At 40.3% G+C, this 21,677-nt stretch overlaps 2 protein-coding genes across 24 annotated transcripts in view; one reads left to right on the top strand and one right to left on the bottom strand.

The window, feature by feature from the left end:
* Positions 1-19,152, top strand: part of LNX1 (ligand of numb-protein X 1) — a 183,653-nt gene extending 164,501 nt beyond the window's left edge. For all 6 annotated transcript variants that reach the window (XM_043447589.1, XM_043447587.1, XM_043447588.1 and 3 more), the window contains 5 exons: positions 5,674-5,808; positions 9,313-9,490; positions 10,501-10,729; positions 17,995-18,153; positions 18,554-19,152. In XM_043447589.1, coding sequence (XP_043303524.1) covers positions 5,674-5,808; positions 9,313-9,490; positions 10,501-10,729; positions 17,995-18,153; positions 18,554-18,689 — 837 coding nt within the window. In that variant the 3' untranslated portion in view covers positions 18,690-19,152. The remainder of the gene's footprint in view (positions 1-5,673; positions 5,809-9,312; positions 9,491-10,500; positions 10,730-17,994; positions 18,154-18,553) is intronic.
* Positions 19,153-20,089: 937 nt separating this feature from the next.
* The window catches only part of FIP1L1 (factor interacting with PAPOLA and CPSF1), a 66,314-nt gene continuing 64,726 nt past the window's right edge, over positions 20,090-21,677 (bottom strand). For all 18 annotated transcript variants that reach the window (XM_043447610.1, XM_043447592.1, XM_043447596.1 and 15 more), the window contains 2 exons: positions 21,178-21,315; positions 20,090-20,403 (listed from right to left, as the gene is read on the bottom strand). In XM_043447610.1, coding sequence (XP_043303545.1) covers positions 20,177-20,403; positions 21,178-21,315 — 365 coding nt within the window. In that variant the 3' untranslated portion in view covers positions 20,090-20,176. The remainder of the gene's footprint in view (positions 20,404-21,177; positions 21,316-21,677) is intronic.

The raw sequence follows: 21,677 nt of genomic DNA, 5'->3' as shown, positions 1-21,677 counted from the left end.
CACAATAAACTGTGGAAAATTCTGAAGGAGATGGGAATACTAGACCACCTGACCCACCTCTTGAGAAACCTATATGCAGGTCTGGAAGCAACAGTTAGAACTGGACATGGAACAACAGACTGGTTCCAAATAGGAAAAGGAGTACATCAAGGCTGTATATTGTCACCCTGGTTATTTAACGTATATGCAGAGTACATCATGAGAAACGCTGGGCTGGAAGAGGCACAAACTGGAATCAAGATTTCCGGGAGAAATATCAATAACCTCAGATATGCAGATGACACCACCCTTATGGCAGAAAGTGAAGAGGAACTCAAAAGCCTCTTGATGAAAGTGAAAGAGGAGAGTGAAAAAGTTGGCTTAAAGGTCAACATTCAGAAAACTAAGATCATGGCATCTGGTCCCATCACTTCATGGCAAATAGATGGGGAAACAGTGGAAACAGTGGCTGACTTTATTTTTCTGGGCTCCAAAATCATTGCAGATGGTGATTGCAGCCATGAAATTAAAAGATGCTTACTCCTTAGAATGAAAGGTATGACCAACCTAGATAGCATATTTAAAAGCAGAGACATTACTTTGCCAACAAAGGTCCATCTAGTCAAGGCTATGGTTTTTCCAGTAGTCATGTATGGATGTGAGAGTTGGACTAGAAAGAAAGCTGAGCGCCAAAGAATTGATGCTTTTGAACTGTGGTGTTGGAGAAGACTCTTGAGAGTCCCTCGGACTGCAAGGAGATCCAACCAGTCCATCCTAAAGGAGATCAGTCCTGGGTGTTCATTGGAAGGACTGATGCTGAAGCTGAAATTCCAGTACTTTGGCCACCTGATGCAAAGAGCTGACTCATTTGAAAAGACCCTGATGCTGGGAAAGATTGAAGGCAGGAGAAGAAGGGGATGACAGAGGATGAGATGGTTGGATGGCATCACTGACTCAATGGACGTGGATTTGGGTGGACTCCGGGAGTTGGTGATAGACAGGGAGGCCTGGCGTGCTGCGGTTCATGGGGTTGCAAAGAGTCGGACATGACTGAGTGACTGAACTTAACTGAACTGAACTGTCTCCTCCTTGAGGGCCCCAGACCCTCCTCTCTTCCTTGGAGACCTCAGACTTCCTATGAACCTGCCTAGGAATTAACTCTCTCCGGATCCTTGGAAAAGAAAGCAGTGGAGAATGCAGATGCAGGAGGGATTTTTTAAAGAGATGTTTGCTAGAACCTCTGATGTTAATGGATGGAGCACCAAGTAGAGACAAATCCTGCAAACAGCTTATGTTATTAGAAATCCAACTACAGCTCTTTTCTCTGTAACAAGAGGGCCCCCAGTCAGGCGGACCTGTACCGTGATATAAAGGGGGTGCATGTCTGTCTGCTCTGGGCAGCATGATCTCGATGCCCCTCAGTTGGTTCAGAGTCCCCTGTGTCAGCTGTTTGCATAGACTGATACTCTGCAGCATTGAGGGGGTAGGAGTGTGGTAACTCTTTAACTTGAGATTTCTTGAAGTTAATATGTCAATGCAATGACCAAACTCACACAAATTACAGTTTACCAAATGTTTTATTTAAGCATACATATGCTTAAATACTGGCTTCCCCAGTGCAGCAGTGAAGAATCCACTGCAATGCAGGAGTCACAGGAGATGCAGGTTCGATCCCTGGATCGGGAAGATCCCCTGGAGGAGGGCATGGCCACCCACTCCAGTAGTCTTACCTGGAGAATCCCATGGAGAGAGGAATCTGGCAAGCTACAGTCTATAGGGTCAGAAAGAGTCAAACACGACTGAAGCGACTTAGCATGCATGCACGCACACATGTATGCTTAAATATAACTGTGTGTGTGTGTATATACACACACATATATATAAAGCAGCAAATGCTAGCATGCATTTGGTTTAACTCCAGTCTTTTGGACATGAATAGGTAGAGCTTTTGGCTTGGTCACCACGCTCTGAAGTACAGGTAGTCCATCCACTCTTGCTCTGCCCTAACTAGCCTCCGCACAGACCATGCAGCAATGGGCCAGTACAGAGTCCTACTCTGCTCCAGGGCACAGCTCTGCAGAACATCTCTCCTGGCCCCTGGTGCAGTGGCATCTTTGATCTCCATCTCTCTACTCTGTGAGGTGCATGGTCTTTGTCGCATCCTGACAATCAACTGCAGTGGGTTTTGTAGAGAAAAGAGCCATTTCCAAGCTGAACTCAAAGGAGGATGCTCACCCTGGGAAACATCAGTGTAGCACTCTCAGACTCTTCTTCCTTCCAGCTATGAGGGATGGGATTGTATTATTTTAAAATGGGCTAAATATAAATGTGGCTGCCGGACTATGCTTGCCTTTTGTGACCTCTGCTTACTCTCATCATATAAACATGATTGGCAGCTTTGAGTCAAATCTCAAAAGAGCAGAGAAATCATTAAATGAAACAAAAGCAAGCAAGCTTTTCCATGAGAAATGCTATTCAGTTTTCCTTCTGGTTTTCTCTGAATATGAGATTTGTCCTGTTTTTTTTCAGCTAGGAGTAATTGGTCCCACTTCAGGAGGCTTTTATGTGTATTATTCATGTCTCCTTCTTGGCACCTGCTTCAGACTTTTCCTGAAGTAGGACAACTCCCTGAGGGCAGAAGCCTTGTCCCCAAGGTTCTTAGAGGCTAGTCTAAAGCAGACAGCTGTCAACCATGGGGACAGAATGTTTGTAGAGAGGCCTGCCAGCAAGTGGAGGTCCACAGGGGAGAAGGTGGAGGCCATTAGAACCCCTCCCCCTTAACCAAGGAAGGGAGAAGAGGAAGTTAAGACTTGGGCACTTAGAATAGAAAAAATACGGTATTGCAGTAAGACTATGCAGGTTGTAACCTCTATGTCCAGAATTTGTCTGGATCAAAATTTAGAATGTTTAAGGGAGAGAAGAGAAAGGAGAGGAAAATTACCTCTAGCTTGGTCTGTTACTTGAGTCGCAATTGTTAAACAGTTCTTTTGCCCAAATTACAGCATCCCAAGAGATGCCAGAAAGAAGCGGGGCCCCCTCTTCCTTTGAGAGTTATTTAAACAACAGGTCTGCTGCCCCCCTTCCTCCTGGCACAGACTATGTGGGTATGAAATAAGTGAGTTCTTGCCATTCTCTCCTTCATTCAGTCTTTCTGTGATCCCCACTCCTTCTCACACTCATCCCACATTCACACTACATTCAACCAGTGGAAAGAAAGGCTATCTGGTGCTAAGGGCTGTTTCTCAGCCCTAAATCCAGCTGCTCCTTAGAGTTAAAGCCAGGATAAACACATTAGCCCATTTTCCACCTTCAACTTCAAATACTTGGAAAGAAAGAGCATCAAATAGCATCTCTCTGAGAGCAATTTATAAGGTGGCTGGTAAGAACTGGGGATCCAGCCTTGCAGGGAATTTATTTCCAAGTAAATTGATACCAGGGTTATTTATTGGAGTGTTATTTCTGCCAGAGTCGGCATTTGAAAATCCAGTGAGAAATTCATGCTGGAAAATGTGAATTAAATAGCTCTTACAGGCTACTCCTTGGCATTTGGGATTTTGCCTAGCGAGTTGATTCAATCTGTCTCCGATTTTCTCAATTCTCATTAGGTGCTTAGGCCTGCAGCTGCTGCTAGTCCAAATTGAACACGGCACAGCACGTGGGCCTAGACACAAACCTACCACTGAGATCTTTCAAAACGTTGGAGTTTCCCTGAAGATGAAGAGCACATTTGGGCTCAGCAGCTGGAGTTTTGACTTGAATGTTTGCCACTTCTTATCTTTTAGTGACTTTTGCTTCAAAAAGTTCCCAGAGATAACCTCATTTGGATAAGTGAGGCTTACAGTATAAAGAAAAAGCTATTACAAAATCCTCTTCCAAGAATTGAGTTTAGTTGGCTAGAACCATAGTTCTTCATGTCAGCTTACTTCACTGTTGTTTCCTGGGCTTGTTATTTTTATCCTGTTCTGACACAAGTTTTATATATGATGAGAAACACCAGGGGATTCGAGATAAGCAAATGAGCAAGGGAGACGAGTATGTAAGTGATGACTGGGCAGAGCAACAGAAGTGATGATCAAGGAGAGTGAGTGAAGGACTTAAACTTCCTTTGTAGGGTTTTCTACATGTATGTGAAATGAATCATGCTGCCCACCATCCACCATGATGTTTACAATAGGCACTGTACTTTAGCAGCTGTTTTTAAACATTCATCTAATTTATAACCATCCGGCTGATGACCCCTACATTTCTAAAGAGTCCTGAGATATTAATAGAAGAATGTAAAGTCACGAAGTTTTGGGCTAGGCAACTGTAGGGATCTGATTTCACTGGTGGGGGTTCTCATTGCTTAAGATTTTAAAACAAGGTCCTAGTTCCTGAGAGTGACTTACAGGCCACGAGAAAGAAGAGGCAGAGAGGCAGGAAGCGAACAACTCCACTCCCATTGTCTAAACTCATGGAGAAGAGCATGGACTTTCCGTGGCCTCTTTCACGACCTGCCTTGTCCATGGCCTGAGAGCCGTGCCTGTGGAAGGGCAGGTGGGCCATCACCTGTGCTGTGATGCGATGGTCGGGGAGGGGATGCAGAGGGAAACGCCTAGAATTTAGTCTTCTCTTCTCCATCTTCCGTGTCCCCAAACCTAATCTTTCCTGGTTTCCAATCAAATCTAGCCATGCCTCAGCCACAGTCAGCTTTTATTCAAGTGACAGGGAGGTCAGCAGGCTCCTTCAGCCTGGGCCATCAGGGGGCCTCATTAGGTGTGTTTCACAGGTCCAAGGTTTCATCTATCTGGCCCGCGGATCTGGAACCTCTGTAGTCAGCAGTTGTAGAATAATGACCCCACATGTTCTCAGACACAAGTGAAAGTCCTCAGTGGCAGAGAGCCAGTTGGTAAGTTTATGGTGTGGACTCAACCTTCCTAATAAGCCGTGCAGCTGCTCTTTGTCAGGGTACATAGCAGAGAGGACCGGTCAACGTAATTAGTGACTGTCACATTAAGAAAAAGGATCAGGGCAAAGGCCTTTAATTGGGTTGTGTTAGAGCCTGCTGTCATCCTCAGATTTCTGAAATGCTCATCCTTCCCAATCCTCAAGTGTTTGACACCGTCACTCACAGGGTTCGCGTTCCTGCAGTGGTAGTGTTGCCAGCACCAGCTCCTCTTCTTCTCTTTACTGCTTACCTTTGGTCTTAGGCCTTGGGTCTGGGTTCGAACTAGGCTATAACTTTACAGAGTACACTCCCTTCTGGCTGGAAAGTCCTTCAGTCATGGCTTGTGTGCAATTCATTAAAAATAAGTTCACAATGCCCAACAGTGTCTTTTCAAAGACTGTTGAATGAGTCAAATGTTCCTTAGTTTCTCCCTTTGAAGTGATGTTCATTACCTAAAGTATAGGAATAAAGGAAATAACTCAAGTTCTTGCCAAATTACAAAGTGGGTATAATCATGGAGAAGTGAGAAATCATTTTTTTCCATAAAAAAGGTAAAACCTTGGGGGAGAATGGATACAGGTATACGTATGACCGAGTCTTTGCTGCTCACCTGAAAACTATCACAACACTGTTTATCGGGTATACCCCAACACAAAATAAAAAGTTAAAAAGAAAAGTAAAACCAGACTCACATCTCGGGAAGTCATTGGTGCTGGATGTTTGGGATGGAAGCTCCGAGTGGCTAACGCCTGTGTCTCATCACGCAGGCCAGTGAAAGGCGTGTTCACCTCGTCGTGTCCCGCCAGGTTCGGCGGCAGAGTCCTGACATCTTCCAGGAAGCCAGCTGGAGCAGCAACGGCAGCCAGTCCCCCGGGCCAGGGGACAGGAGCAACACTCCCAAGGTGAGGCCCAGCCGGGATGTGTCCACTGGTCCTGCAGGGAGCTCTTTCTTGGGAAGCCTGCACACTTGAACATTTCTAAGTGTCATCTCTGGACTTCATCACTTAAACACTGTTTGACTTGTCTTGTAAAACAAAAGCCCTAAATCCCATCTTCACGACCTGGTGAGATAACAGGTGTCTCCTGTCCAGGGAGGAGAGGGAAAGGTACAGGAGTGTTTTAAAACTCGATCGTGAAAAGCAGACCTCATATGGGGACCTAAGTTCTAGTCTAAGCCAAATGGATGTCTTATTTTTTCAACTGGCGTTTTGTTTAAGGATGGTTCCCATTCACGTTGAAATGAGGAAGGTGGCTTGGTTTCTGGCTTTTGAAGTACCCAATCTGCCTGAAAATTAACGATTCTCTGCTGTCTTTTTTTTTTTTTTTTGGCTGCACCACAAGCCATGCAGGATTTTAGTTTCCCAACCAGAGATCAAACCCATGTCCTCTGCAGTGGAAGCATGAGTATTAACTCCTGGACCACCAGGGTTGCTTCCTCTTCTATTTTTAGTGTGTTTGTTTTTGCAAGAACCCAGGAAGATAATAAAAACATTCAAGTTCATGTAACATTAGGGAGTAGTGGGGATTGGGACAAATTAGGGAGCGTATGTCCTTATGGTTTTCAATTCCAGAAAAATTTTAAAACACTGTGGATAGAGCAGAATGCATCTCTAGGCAGAATGCCTCCTTCAGATCAGCAATTTGTAGCCTGTCTTTAAGTGAGGTGACTCAGGCCAGTGTGAACTTCTGTCTGTGGCTTTTGTTAGAGGCAGTACTGTAACCTCCCCATTTGGATGGGTGTCTGAGCAACACAAACCTTGCTTAGTCTTGTGCCTTGGCTTGGCACCCTACTGTGACGGCCGTGAGTTTCTAGCTGTCATTTCTCCTGAGACCTGGTTTCACTAAATCACTTGTCACTCAACTCTTATTGGTAGCCCATTCTTCTTGCAACAGATATTAGGAATGCCTACATTCTATATCAGGCTGTGTTTCAGTTTGGAATAACTCACAAGTTTGAGTTTTTGAGCAATGGATACAGATTTTTTATTTTGGAATATCTCTGCTTTGTATACTATTAACTACGTAGCCTGCAAACCTACACCACCTCTCCTTCCTCCAGCCAGCCAGCCATACCCCATAAATCCGTAAATTTTAGGTTTATTTACAATGAGCAATCTAGAAAAACCAAGTGCCTCTTGCTAAAACCTTTTATGGATAACGACTACCTGGTGTCTTTTTGATAATAAATACCATTAGTGTTTAAATTAAACCAATGGTATCTGTTAATGGAAAACTAGCTTATTAGCTCAATTATGTAAAGTTTACTGTTAGTTAACTAGACCATATTATATTCTGGTTCATTAAACCACTAAGAATGCGGCTTCCACCAGCACTGTGGCTTTATAGTCCCTTCCACCTAACCATCATGAATCATGGAAACAGCCAGGGTAATCTGATCAAATTTTTGCTGAAACCTTCTGTTGTGTGTCCTGGAAAACATACATAACAGACTGGTCTAGTGGGAAATTGTAATTATTTTCATTTTAATTTATAGTTCTATCTGCCTTCTGAAATGTCCTCTCTCTCTCTCTCTCTCTCTCTCTCACACACACACATACACACAGCGGTATATTTAAAATTAAAACATATAGACATTTGATGATTTAGTTTTTCATGATCCTACTCAAGTTTTTTTTTTGCTTAGGAAGTAATGTGGCTTTTTTAAAGTAGGCACTTAATAATTCAAAGAAATACCGAAAGAAGGCAAACCAAGATTTGTGAGACAGAGAAGTTTTTAGCCAGTTGAAAAGCTAAAGACGATTGACAGAGTGTGGTTACCGCTGTGGGAGAGAACTAATGCTTACCTACACAGCCAATCTCTACAGGGCACTTCAAAGTTCTAAGGTTTATGTAAACACACCCCTGATGTTAGAAGTACTAATTGCAGCATGTACCTTGCTATAATTATTAATTTCCAATGTATTATTCTATTACTATCAAAGATAAGGTGTGGCAACTTGCAGTTTATCCATCCATTTATTCAACAGATGTGTACTTATTGTCATCAATGTGTTAAATGCAGTGCTCAGTGCTAGGGATACACTCATGTGGCATTCTGTATATAATAAAACCATTACAAAAGACATGGATTATTTAAAACCATAGGAAATCATGAGGTAATAAATGCTCAAAAATCCTAGGTTTATCTTGCTTCATAATGAAGCATTAAAAATTGATTCTGTGCATGCATTAGTTCTGTATTATGAAAACCATCAAATTTACAGAAGTTTAATTATAATCCATTTGGTTTACTGAATACATAATATATCACAGAGTTCAAAAGATGGAAAGCATAGTTTCTCACCTATCCCTGCCCTGCCCAGTACTCACCTCCACCACTTTTTCTTTCAGAGCTCCTTTATGAAAATGCAAAAGCTAATACAAGTTCTTATTTTCCCTCCTTTTTTTTTAACAAACAGAAGCACGCTTACATTTTGTTCTGTGATGGGATTATTTTTGTCAAATTTTTAAATTTTTTCTTTCTTTAGATAGAACTATCAGCTATGTTTTGAACCATAGACCTCCTTGAGGTTTGATCAGGTGTTATAAATATTTATTTGCAGTGCACATGCTCACTTAATCTGCTTGGTCACTGCCCAAGCAGGAAAGAGAATAACTTTTTAGAAAAATACATATTGATATATATTCACTGATATATATTCCTTGACTCACTCTTAATGCTTCAGGATAATGTTGCATATGGCTTCGATGTTTTTAGTCTTGTGCTATTGAATCAAAATCACAATTCTCTTAATTTGTTTTAGAAGTTATTCTATTAATACAATGTGTATTATGCAATGTGTATATTTTATGTAACATTATTAAAGGTTATAACTGCACATTATTTAGAACGCTAAAGTAAGAATAAAGTTGTCAGCTGGGGAAAACCCAGATATTGGTGAGTTTTTAGAGCATAATATCTATGACGTTCATTATTTTTCTTTGCGGATTTCTGTGATTACCTGAATAATATGGTAATACTCTTTTAACTTAGAAAAAATTGCTGATATTCATGAGTGACAAGAGTTTCATGAAATGCTGACTCACTCTATCAGGAATAAATGAGTCACGTGAAACATTTCCGGTGCAGTTCACTTTGTATGCTTAATATTTCTCCAGTGGTCTCCAGCCTGTTCCTTTCCATTTTTTACTTCTCCATTTGAAATGTAAATGTTCTGAGTCAGCCAGTGGCATTTGGGATAATGTAACTGTAGTGAGGACCAAGTGAGTTCTCTGGATCTCTCTCCCCCCAACTCTTTCCCCCTCCCCTGCCTTCCTCTCTGTAAGACCAAGAACCTCCATCACATGTTTATGCAATCTTGGTAGTTTTTGTATGTAAACAGTTCAAACCCACTTGTGAACAAATGTGCTATGTATTTTTTTTTTTTTTTTGTCTGTGCCTTTAGCCCCTCTATCCTGTGGTCACTTGTCATGAGAAAGTGGTAAGTGTCCGAAAAGACCCTGGTGAATCACTTGGCATGACCGTTGCAGGAGGCGCATCACACACAGAGTGGGATTTGCCAATCTATGTCATCAGTGTCGAGCCCGGAGGAGTCATAAGCAGAGATGGAAGAATAAAAACAGGTAAAAAGTAGAGACTTAAGGAACTAGGGCAGCAGTGTTAAAAGGAAGTAGTGTGGCTTCCCGGATTAGGTAACTGTTTCCAGAATTAACAAGAGAATGTGAGGGTGATCTGGCCAGGACATCTCTTACTCATTGACCATGACTGGTTTGAGTGTAGTTGCTGGACTGGGTTTCACCCCTCTTGGTTCATGTGGTTTGATTGTGGGCCACGTTGCTTGCTGGTAAAGTGAGTACCTGCCAAGGATGCCAAGCATTAATAGGCAAGAACTGCAGTTACAAACAAGCTGCTTCTATTAAGTGGAGTAATTTGGTTCTGTTCATCCTAAGTGATCCTTTGTTGGAATGACCAGTGATGAAACTGTTTATGAATTGTATTTATGGGTTGGATAGGAAAAATGATTTGATTCAATGAATATTAAGTGAAAATACCGAGCCAGATACTTTCTCATTGGTGAAAAGTGTTTCACCACTTTAATCTTAATGTGATCCAGGGTACTCTAAGTAAAGGAAAGAGATGCCAATCTCATGGGAAGCTTATTTATTCACTCAATCTGTATTTATTGGGTGCCTACTACATGCCAGGCTCTGTGTACAGCTTTTGCCACGTTGCTCTGCCTTTGTGCTAAAAATAGGGGGTGGGGAGAGGGCAGGGAAGAAAAAAAAAGAAAAAAAGTAGGTTTTCTTTGATTAAATAGTGAATGTGACTATTTTGTCTTCCTCTCATCCTCCCTCTCCCTTCTTTCCTTCTTCCCTCCCTTCCCATTTTAAAGGCAAGAGCCAAATACCAACATGCATGTTTAGACCGACCCGCCCCAACACATATTTTATCAACACCTTGCAACATGCACGCTGCTCACAATTTGCTATGTGAGAACCAACCTCACATCATGAGGATGTCCTTTGCCCTCACCACATTTCTGCATCCCGATCAGCCCTGCCCCTTATCCTTTCTAGCAGAAGTTCCCATTTGCAGCCTCACTAAGAATGGCTTCTGCTTCTCTGGCCCCTAGGTGACATTTTGTTGAATGTGAATGGGATTGAACTAACCGAGGTCAGCAGGAGTGAGGCAGTTGGTTTGTTGAAAAGCACATCCTCCTCGGTGGTACTGAAAGCTTTGGAAGTCAAAGAGTATGAGTCCCAGGAAGATGAGAGCAGCCTGGCAGCCCTGGACTCTGACCACGACACAGCCCCACCCGGCGACTGGTTCCCCTCTTGGGTCATGTGGCTGGAATTACCACGGTGAGTTCCAATGTGACATCCTTGGGGAGGTGTGGGAGGAAACAATTATAGTTCGTAGACCACTGTTTCACTCTCTTGGGCTGCTTCAGGGCACTAACAATCTTAATGAGACCCATGTGTGACTGTGGGTCTACTTGAAATAATTCGTCTTCCCTTTTGTAAGTGAAAACACGGTAATCCTCAGGCAGGAACGAAAGCCTGAATGTGGGCTCTCCTGTTGAGGAGCTTACAGGGCTGCCATGGACAGCGGTGTGGGTCATACATGCAGCAGGAAGCCCCGCTGACAGGGACAGGAGGCTGTGTTCACACACCCTGGAGCCACAGGAAGGTCCCCTTTTCCGAATTGGCGAGCGGCAGCGCTGGGAACCTGCAAGGAGGCAAAACTCTTGCGTGGCTTCCCCTCTCCAGCTTTTGGGTGGCCCTGGCCAGACACAAAGCGACACAGCAGCATGTTTTCCCTTTGCCCAGATGCTGGGGCATGTGCTGGTTGAGGGTCTGGCTCAGATCACCTCTCCTTAGTTCCTACTCTTGTAAAGTTCTTGTGTAAGCCTTCAGGAAGTGGCTGGGTTGTCATTCCGGTGAGATGTAACTAGAGCCTTACAGGGACGCCAGTTAAGTGTTTCAGAAGTTCAGGAAAAGATTTGGGAGCAGACTTACTCAGGGCTGGATACAGAAATCAAATATTTACAGGACAGATAAACTGAGGTTTCCTCACCTGCATCAGAGTGTGACCTCTTGGCCTACGAAGGATTGCCTTAATAATCCCAAATGTGTGATTTCAGTGTTAAACATGGGCGTTGCTGATAACATGCTGGCAGAGGATTAAATGAATGAAAGTAGGATGTTTGGTTTGAGTACATTTGGGGGGTGGGAATAGGTTGGCTTCTCTAATTTTTAAATGAGGTTTTAAAAAACAACCTTACCTTAAATATAAACCGAGATTCCTTTTTGAGCCTTCACTTGATAAAATGTTTTTAAAAATGAGTACATTTTAGGTTGAAAATTGAGCACTGAGTTTAAAAATCTTCAAAAATTTTAAAACTGAGCCTAGGTGGAAGAGAGTATTACTTTAAAATTATGTTTAAAAAATCTTTCTAAGCCTGCATTCTGTTAAAATAGATCATTTTGAAGTATGTTTGTACTTGAAAGCTATTTGTCATAGAATTGAAGTTCCTTGTTCATTCATGTAAAGCAGAACAAATGTGAGTTTTTTTTTAGTCTAAATGCAACCAAGTGAATGGCTTTCTCTCCCTCCACCTTTTGCCCTTGACCTTGGCACAGCACTTCCCTACTGGTTTTCTGTGGCACCACTTGCAGGATCTTAGTTCCCCCACCAGGGATCGAACACATCCCACCTGCAGTGGAACTGCAGAGTTTTGATCACTGGACAACCAGGAAGGTCCCGTCCCTGCTCTTGCCAGAAGTCTAATCTGAATTTTGCTCATTTCCTTTAAGAATAGAAAGCATGAAATGATGCCAGCAAAGACAGCAGTGGTTTGCTGTCACCCTGGCAATTCTTTATTTTCCCTCATCCACTTCTCTCCTTGCAGTCATGTAATAAGCAAAGTGACCCTCTGACAGTGACTCAGCCCTTGCCTTTCAGATCTGCTCAACAGAGGTCACGGTTACCAGTTCCTTGTGTAATATTTCAGGGAGTGTCAATGTCAGAGGTTGGTAAGCTTTTTCTGAAAGGGCCAGAGAGTGTAGGTGTGGAGGGTCTTTCTGTCTCTGTTGCCACTATTTATTTCTGCTGTTGTGCAAAAGCAGCCATAAACAGTAAATACTCAACACTAAATGAATAGGGATGGCTGGTTATTTATAGATTGGGTGTTGGGCAGGGCCGTAGTTTGCTGACCCCTGGTCTAGGTATAGATGTACACACACATACAGTGGTAACATACACAGTGTGCTATACCATACTTTTTTAAATCTAAAAATGATTTAAATCATTAATTAAATTAAATCTAAAAATGATTAAAATCTAAATACATTGGTATCATCTCACACCAGGACACATCAGCCTGCCTCTTCTTTTCCGTGGCTCAGGGTATTCTCTGGTATAGATGTACTACGTTGATTCAGCCAGTCCTATTGGTAGTGGACACAGGTTAACCTGTTTCCCTCTTGGCTTTCACAAGCAATGCTGAGAAAAGAATTCATAAGGTACAGTGATACTCACTGTAGCACTGTCATGCCCACTACTGGTGAGAACTGGTTAAAGAAATTGTGCTGCATCTGTACCGCCCCATGACAGGTTACTTGGTTATGAAACTATCTCATCACCTCTTTTTGGACTTTGTCGGTGATGCATCACTGTTGACTCGCACCGAGGGGTGGTGTGGAGAAATGAGGTCCGTCTCATTTCTTTCCTTCCCCATGTGGCTTGCTTTTTGCATCTAACATTCAAGATAAATGTTGTTGTTCCGGTTCTTCTTTTCAGGGAGCTCAGACATGTATTTGTATCTTTTTGTTTTGTATCTTTTCTCTTGAATCGTTTTCAACTGTTAGCTTTCATTCTGCCTTCTTTGTTTTGATCGCCTCTTCATACTCCTGTGTTTTCAGTCATTCATCTTTACCTTTGTAGGCACTTATATATTTGTGTTTTTTCTCTTCCACTTCTTTCTTCTCAACACTTTTCCTCTCATCTTTTATTTCCCCTTGGAATCTTGCGTCTCTGCCTTGATCTCTTATAGACCCGTTGTTTCAGGAATATTTTAAATTCATAGTAAAAGGGCTGGTGCTATAAATTTCCTTGTCTATAGCAGCAGTTCTTTTCTGTGGCAGCATTTTTCTGGTGAGTTTTTTTTTGTCTGTTACTGTTTTTACTGCTACTTTCCATCTTTTCTTTTATAATGTATCTCTACTGGTTCATTCTTTAACTTCTGAGTTAAATTTTTCCTGGAGTGGCTATTTGCTGGAACTTTATAATCAAAGGAAGGAACCAGTCTTCCAGGTGGTAGAAACATCTCTTTATGACAGAGTTGTGTGTTTTACTTCTCCCAAGCCAATTAAGATCTGCCTTGCAGGGCCACTCACAGTACACATCCTTCCCCCACCCTACCACCAGGACAGGTTGCTACTTCCTGCATTTCCAGGCATGCGTCCTGTATGGGTTATCTGTTTGGGTTTTCGTTGCCTCACTTATGCCCCTCTTTTTGGCCAAACTGGGTCTGGTACTGTCTGCGGAATGGCATTCTGCACATCAGAGGGGCACTCACCATGGGCTCAGGGCTCTGCGGGCTTAGTTTGCAAGCTCCCAGTGTAGGCAGCCTCACTTCCATCTACAATCTGACTTTCACTGGCTTTGGTGGCTCTCCCTCAGTTTTAACATGGAGTTCACATTTGTTTCCATGATCCCCAGTTGGCATTCTAGTAATTTTCAAAAGCAGAAGGGGTAACAGTCTGCACTCTGACATTGAGAGGTGTGGTTCTTTTTTGGAAGTCCTTACAGTTCAGTCATGCTCTTTCAAGTCTTCTCCAGCACAATTAAAAAGCATCAGTTCTTCAGCGCTCAGCCTTCTTCATGCCTTCATATCCATACGTGACTACTGGAGAAGCTACAGCTTTGACTATATGGACCTTTGTCAGAAAAGTGATGTCTCTGCTTTCTAATATGCTGTCTAGGTTTGCTATAGCTTTCCTTCTGAGGAGCAAACGCCTTTTAATTTCATGGCTGCAGTCACTGCAGTGATTTTGGAGCCCAAAATAAAATCTGTCACTGTTTCCATTGTTTCCCCATCTATTTGCCATAAAGTGAAGGGACAGGATGCCATGAATTTCGTTTTTAAATGTTGAGTTTTAAGCCAGCTTTCTCACTCTCCTCTTTCAGACTTAGTTCCTCTTTGCTTTCTGCCATTAGGGTGGTGTCATTTGCATATCTGAGGTTACTGGTATTTCTTTTGGCAATCTTTTTTTAAATTTTAATTGGAGGCTAATTACAATATTGTGGTAGTTATTGTTCTTTTGGTAATCTTGATTTCCACTTGTGCTTCATCTAGCGTGGCATTTCACATGACGTACTCTACATATAAGTTAAATGAGTAGGGTGACAATATACAGCCTTGACGTACTCCTTTCCCAGCTTTGAACCAGTCCGTTGTTTCATGCCTGGTTCTAAGTGTTGCTTCTTGTCCTGCATTTAGGTTTCTTAGGAGGCAGGTAAGGCAGTCTGATATTCCCAACTCTTTAAGAATTTTTCACTTTGTTGTGATCCACGTCTGATCTCTGGTCCCTCTGCCTTTTCTAAATTCAGCTTGTATCTCTGCAAGTTCGTGGTTCACAAGCTGCTGAAGTCTAGCTTGAAAGATTTTGAGCATTACGTTGCTAGCATGTGAAATGAGTGTAATTATACAGTAGTCTGAACATTCTTTGGCACTGTCTTTCTTTGGGATTGGAATGAAAACGGGCCTTTTCAGTCCTGTGGCCACTGCTGAGTTTTCCAAACTTGCTGGCATATTGAGTGTAGCACTTCATCAGCATCATCTTTTAGGATTTTAAATAGCTCAGCTTGAATTCCATCACCTCCATAGCTTTATTCGAAGTAATGCTTCCTAAGGCCTATTTGACTTAACACTCCAGGATGTCTGGCTCTAGGTGAGTGACCATACCGTTGTGGTTATCCAGGTCATTAAGGCCTTTTGTATAGTTCTTCTGTGTATTCTTGCCACCTGTTCTTAATCTCTTCTGCTAGATCCTTGCAGTTTCTGGTCCTTTATTGTGCACATCTTTGCATGAAATGTTCCCTTAGTATCTCCAATTTTCTTGGAGAGATCTCTAGTCTTTCCCATCCTATCGTTTTCCTCTATTTCTCTTCATTTTTCACTTAAGGGTTTTTTCTCTCTTCTTGCTGTTCTCAGGAACTCTGCATTCAGTTGGATATGTATCTTTCTCTTTCACCTTTCACTTCTCTTCTTTTTTCAGGTATTTTCAAGACCTCCTCTGACAACCACTTTGCTTTCTTGTGTTTCTTTTTCTTGGGGGTGGTTTTGATCACCACCTCCTATACAATGTTATGAATCTCTGTCCATAGTTCTTCAGGCATCTGTCACCAGATCTAATTGCTATTCTTTGCACTATGCTAAATCTTCACCAGTGAACCAGTGAAGTAGCTCAGTCATGTCTGAGTCTTTGTGATCCCATGGACTGTAGAGTACCAGGCTCCTCCATCCATGGCATTTTCCAGGCAAGAGTACCGGAGTGGGTTGCCATTTCCTTCTCCACAACTAGGCCTACATTTAGAGAACTGAGAGTAGGAAAAAAGCTCACATTTAAATTTAGATTTTAAATTCACTTAATTTCTCAAGGGTATATCCTCAACATTGATCAAGATAGCTGCCACATTTCCCAGTAGAGAGTGAAGTAATTCAACTTAAGAAAAAAATGCCCTAAAACTTACTCAATCCCAACTGACCAAGATCTGACTCTGAGAATTTAACATAGTGAGTTCTCACTGCTATAATGAAATAAATACTTAAGGAAAGCACTTAATGAAATTAAATTAGTAACACTGAAATTCCCTCAAATAAAGCTACACAAGGCAGGGGTTTTACCTGTTTTGTTCACTGATATATCCCAAGTGCCTAGAGCATGGTATACTCGTATCAAAGCAACAGTCTAAGAAAAAAGACACACTTGTGACTTAATGTTATGTTGAAAATTTTCTGCTGGTACATAGAAATTTTAGATAGTTATTTGTATAGCTTGTCCACGTGGGATTAAATATTCAATAAGAGTGTCAAGGTGATACTTAATGAAAAAAGTCAAAAGGATGAGAAATACTTTTTTGAGTATTGCTCTTTGTACCCGTTCATATATTTTAAAGAATATAGAGATATATTTGGTCACAACCTTGGATAAGAAGCACCCACCTGCTTTCCCCCAAGTATTGGCATAGGTGAGAACATAGTGCTCTGGGGTTTGGGGAACAATTACCTGCTATGAACATGAGCTGTCAGGGTGCCACTGTGTAAAACTCCACAACTCCTGTAAGGTGAGCTTACTAACATCAAGTCTTACTGTGAAATACAGCAGATAAAACATTTTACAGTAAAAATATGGTTATGTTTCATGTAATGAAATTAATATTTTTCAGCTGTCATTTCAGTGAAACCAATGACTGTAAATGCTCTATGATGACAGATACAAAACAAAAAAAACTGAGTTGAATTCTAGTACTACATTTTAAAATTATCCACCATCAAACCCAAATCTTATTTACTTCAAATGGGAGTCGAAATGGCAAGAAAAAGTTGTTACATTGATTAGCAAGGTTGATAACAATAACCAATTTTATCACTTAAAACATTTCACAAGAGATTTTTTTTTTATTGGTTTCTCAAAAATCAGTTAATATTTTAATGTACAGTTTATAAACAAAATCACCATATCTTGATTTTTACCAACATGAAAATGCTAATTTCCTTTCAAAACAGTTCCTGGCCTGGGGGATTCTGGAGTCAAATCTAGCTCCTGACATACCTGTCATACTTGTAACAGTTTTGTACTTAGCTTGCATCTGTGTTAACACTGATCTAATTGCCACTGAATAATAAAGGACCAGCTTCCTCAATCTAATTTTCTATTTTAGCTGAAGGTTCTACCCATTTACAGAAGACCTGTGGTCATTCTCCTATTCGTACTATAAGTTGCTATTCAGTTTACCGCTGGTTTTTCTCCCCTTCGATATGAATCACTCTTATCTTTAAATGTACCTCAATCTTTACTCACTACATTATGTGGCCTGCATGCTTCTCCATAACCTATCAAATATGTAGAACTATGTATAAACTGGTAAGTCAAAATAATACTTCAGACAATGCATTAATTAGGGTTATGTTTAAATTTTTTCAGATTAACCATCTATTCAAAGAATTTCCTTCATTAAAAATTATATCTATAATAAAAATATGGTACTGTAAGCATGCTTGAATGTGGTTCATCAGTAAAGATTTAGGCATAGCTAACTTTTTAATATAAATTGAGGGGTTAAATCTTCAAGTGAAAAATGAATCTTTCCTAGTAGACATATAAACAGAATGCAATAAATAGATGGCCTCATTTTTTAAAGGGTGTTTAGAAAAGATAAGTTCAATTAGAAAAAGCCAGCTTTTTTACCACAAAGGTTACTGGGCTATGACAATTTTGAGTGAGACCCATCCCGTGCTATTAGGCCTAATAATGCCAATAAAGGGAATGGGAGATGAACCACAGTAATTACTATGAGTTTAAATTAACTGTGCATTTACATTGATTTTGTTCTATTTCAGGTACCTGTATAACTGTAAAGATGTTATATTACGAAGAAATACAGCTGGAAGTCTAGGCTTCTGCATCGTAGGAGGTTATGAAGAATACAATGGAAACAAACCTTTTTTTATCAAATCCATTGTTGAAGGAACACCAGCATACAATGATGGAAGAATTAGGTAATAATAATGACTGCTTAACAAAAAACTTATATTCAAAGATGGTGTTTTTTATGTGCAAAAGCTTGGCCCCACTTGAAATAAGGCATATATTATGCCTTTTTTTATTGGTCATAAATTTGAAACATTTATGTAGCATTCTATTCACAAGTAATTCAAAATTAAGAGTTATTCTTGATCCCATACAGCAACTTCTGATACTTTTAGAATTCTTTCTAAAACAAGCTGAATAACAGAATTTGATAGAATTTAAGTGTTAGGTGTGGGGAGAATCTTAATTAGAAGTAATATAGTCAAAACTGACAAGCGTAGCAAAAACTAGGACCACCATAAAAATTGTTAATTTCAGCTATGGCTCAAAATGTTAATCATATACCTTGTTTATTTATTTACTTTATAGATGTGGTGATATTCTTCTGGCTGTCAATGGTAGAAGTACAACAGGAATGATACATGCTTGCTTGGCAAGGACGCTAAAAGAACTTAAAGGAAAAATTACTCTCACCATTGCTTCCTGGCCTGGCACTTTTTTATAGAATGAATGACGGGTTATAGAAAAATAGGAAATCACAAGTAAGCTAAGTTGAAACAATGTATTTATCTTGTCAATTTTTTTTTTTTTTTAATTTGAAGGCTACACTGTAAAAATATTAAACCTTAACATCAGGAAAAGTAGAATCTAATGAAAGTCAATTACACCTCAGAAAATGTAATTCTCAAAACATAAACATTACTAATTTTTATTCAGTGTGGAACATTTCTCATTACTCCACAGCTTTAAGATTAAGTTTTCTATTCACTATAAAGCTCTTCAACAGCTGACATGGTTTGTATGCTCCCACTGAATTCAAATCATAGTTTAATTAAAATTTGGTATGTGCTGAGGTCTGTAAAGCATTCATTATGGGCATTTTAAAAACGATTTCCACACAGAGGATTATAAAAGTGCACTGCTGAAAAGTGTTTATCAAATGAGAAATAAATATTTTTCAAAAACTATATAGCTGTCCTTCAGTATGTGATACTAAGTTCATTTCTATCATCACTATTTAAAAGTTCCTAGTAATTCATTCTTTTAAAACCATGTTGTTACCTTCACTGACAAAACTCCTCCTATGGATTATCCCTAAAAATGCTCACAGAATTTTGTAAACTTGTATTTTCTTATATGTTACAGAAAATGACTAAAGCTCTTGTCATTTATTTTCATTCACAATATAGCTAGTAACTGTAAAAACCCGACATGCTGCTCAACCAATAAGCCTTGAAAAAGCATCAAGAAAAGGCCAAACCACCTTGACCCTGGTTTGGCTCATAGAAGATGGCCATGAGGCAATTCAAATTTTTGTCACAGTGATGAGTATGTGTCCATGTGCCTGCTCTCTAGAAACTACAAGTTATTTTAGAGGCAACCCAAATGCCGTTAGATTTTATTACTGTGGATATAAAAATTCCCCATTTAGTTTCACCATGAACCCAAATTTAGAACACTGAAAACCTGCTATAAAAAAGCTGTGATATCAAAACTGTATATGAGTTCTTTAATATGCAAAACCACAGTGCCACAGCAGTGATGAGAAAAGACTAGTTTTAATCTCAATACGCAGAGGTACCTTTAGATGCCTTTGCAGTGCAACCTCGTAAGAGACTGGTATTTGATTAAGTCAAGAAAACTGGCCAAGACCTCTTCTGCGGGGGCTGGCCCACTCTCTTGCCCCAAAAGTGTACTGTTTGCCCGATAAATCTTGCCTGCTTGAGCTGTTAAAAAAAGAAAGAAAACTGGCCAAGAGGGAACCTTGACTTTTATCAGATACTGTGTATGTACACAGCTAAACATAGCTCTTTAAATTCTCTGCTGAGTAACTCATTCACATTACTTTCTTCCATACAAAGTCATTACTGCCTTTTTATTTTTTAAACATTACAAGACAAAATCTTAACTTAACATGAAAAATTCACTCTTTTATTTTGGAAGAGAAAATTAACTTTTCATACTAACAGAACAAAATGAAAGGCAAGTTTCTTAAACATTATCCAGAAAAATAACAAGATTTACAGTATCTACTTCTGGCACTACTATACACAAAAGGCCATGACCACGCCTATTCTGCAGGTGTAGCTTCGGTGCTCTCCTGTTCAGGGGCAGGCTCACTGCCAGCTTCTTTTCCTTCTTTGCTTCTTTTAGATTTTTTGTGCTTGTGTCTCCTATGACTGTCTCCTTCTTCACTTTCATGGCGACGTCTACTATTGCTGAAGAAAAAAAGAAAGGCGTATTTTTCTTAAAAATGTTTAACTACATGAGTAGTGACAAATCAACCCACTTTACGTAAATTATTGGTATAGCCATGGGTTTTAAATAACCTAGAACTTTTTTCCTCAAATACATTTTGGGGAGTAATCACATTTTATGTGACTTCTATGCTGGGATTATACTTATATTTAATGCTCAGCTTCACTGTTGTTATTCTAGAACACTAAGGCACACATACTTTAGATTATGAGACTCACACAATGCCCACTGTGCCGAGAGGGCCAGTAGGGACCACATACTTGATTCTAAAAGACTAATTACAAATTAGAAACTAAAGAACTAAATCATAACAGGAAATACTTTCTAGAGTTGATTTTAGGCAAACAATACACATTAAAATGTAATGCTTTTTTTGAGACTACAGGGCCCTGAATGTTCTTTGATTAAACTGAACACTGCTTTGTTTAATATTATTTACTATTAAAAATTGATTCATGACAAATTCCCTCCCGCTCAACAAAGTAAGTTTAATTTTCATATATTTTCATTTCATGCTAATTCTGGCTTATGGATATTAAACATAATCTTGTTAGATTTCAAGGTCTTTGCTGAAATCTATGAAAGAACCGACTATTTTAACAGGTCATTCTCGATCTTCTAACTAGAAACACATATATGCTCTCGTGGTTACTGGCAACGTTTGCTTCTACTCCCTGAAGTCACACCAGTTTCTCTGGCTTCACCCTGACTCAGCGTCTCATTAAAGGGCAAACCTGCGCGAGGACTTGTGTCTGGTCTCCTCTTTCTCTCTGTGCCGTCTCTCTCTGTGCCGCTCTTCTTTCTCCCGACTCGCCCTGTGGCGCTCATAGCCCCTTTCTGCATACTCCCTGTATCTGTACCGCTCTTCATCACTGAAACAGAAAGAAACAAGCATTCTTGACAGCTGGACTATTGATTCGGAACGACTTCAAACTATAAAAGAGGTGGCCTGAGTCCAGAAGTCCCCATGTTAGCACCTTAAACAGAACAGGTGCAAAGTACATGTCTGCTGAACTGAGAGGGAAACAATGCTGCTCCCAAATCAGTCCTAGATCTAATACAAAATATACAATAATTACACGTTATATTAAAGGATTGAGTGTGTTCTATGCTTTCAGTTGTTACAGGGAAGAAATTTTATAAAAACAATGATGTTTTTCTTCAAAAATGGGAGCTGAAACTGATTTAAATTTTAATTTGCAGCTTCCCTTGTGGCTCAGCTGGTAAAGAAACT

This window comes from Cervus canadensis, chromosome 26 (assembly GCF_019320065.1).
Source record: "Cervus canadensis isolate Bull #8, Minnesota chromosome 26, ASM1932006v1, whole genome shotgun sequence".
NCBI lineage: Eukaryota > Metazoa > Chordata > Mammalia > Artiodactyla > Cervidae > Cervus > Cervus canadensis.
This window is presented reverse-complemented; position numbering and strand designations above follow the sequence as displayed.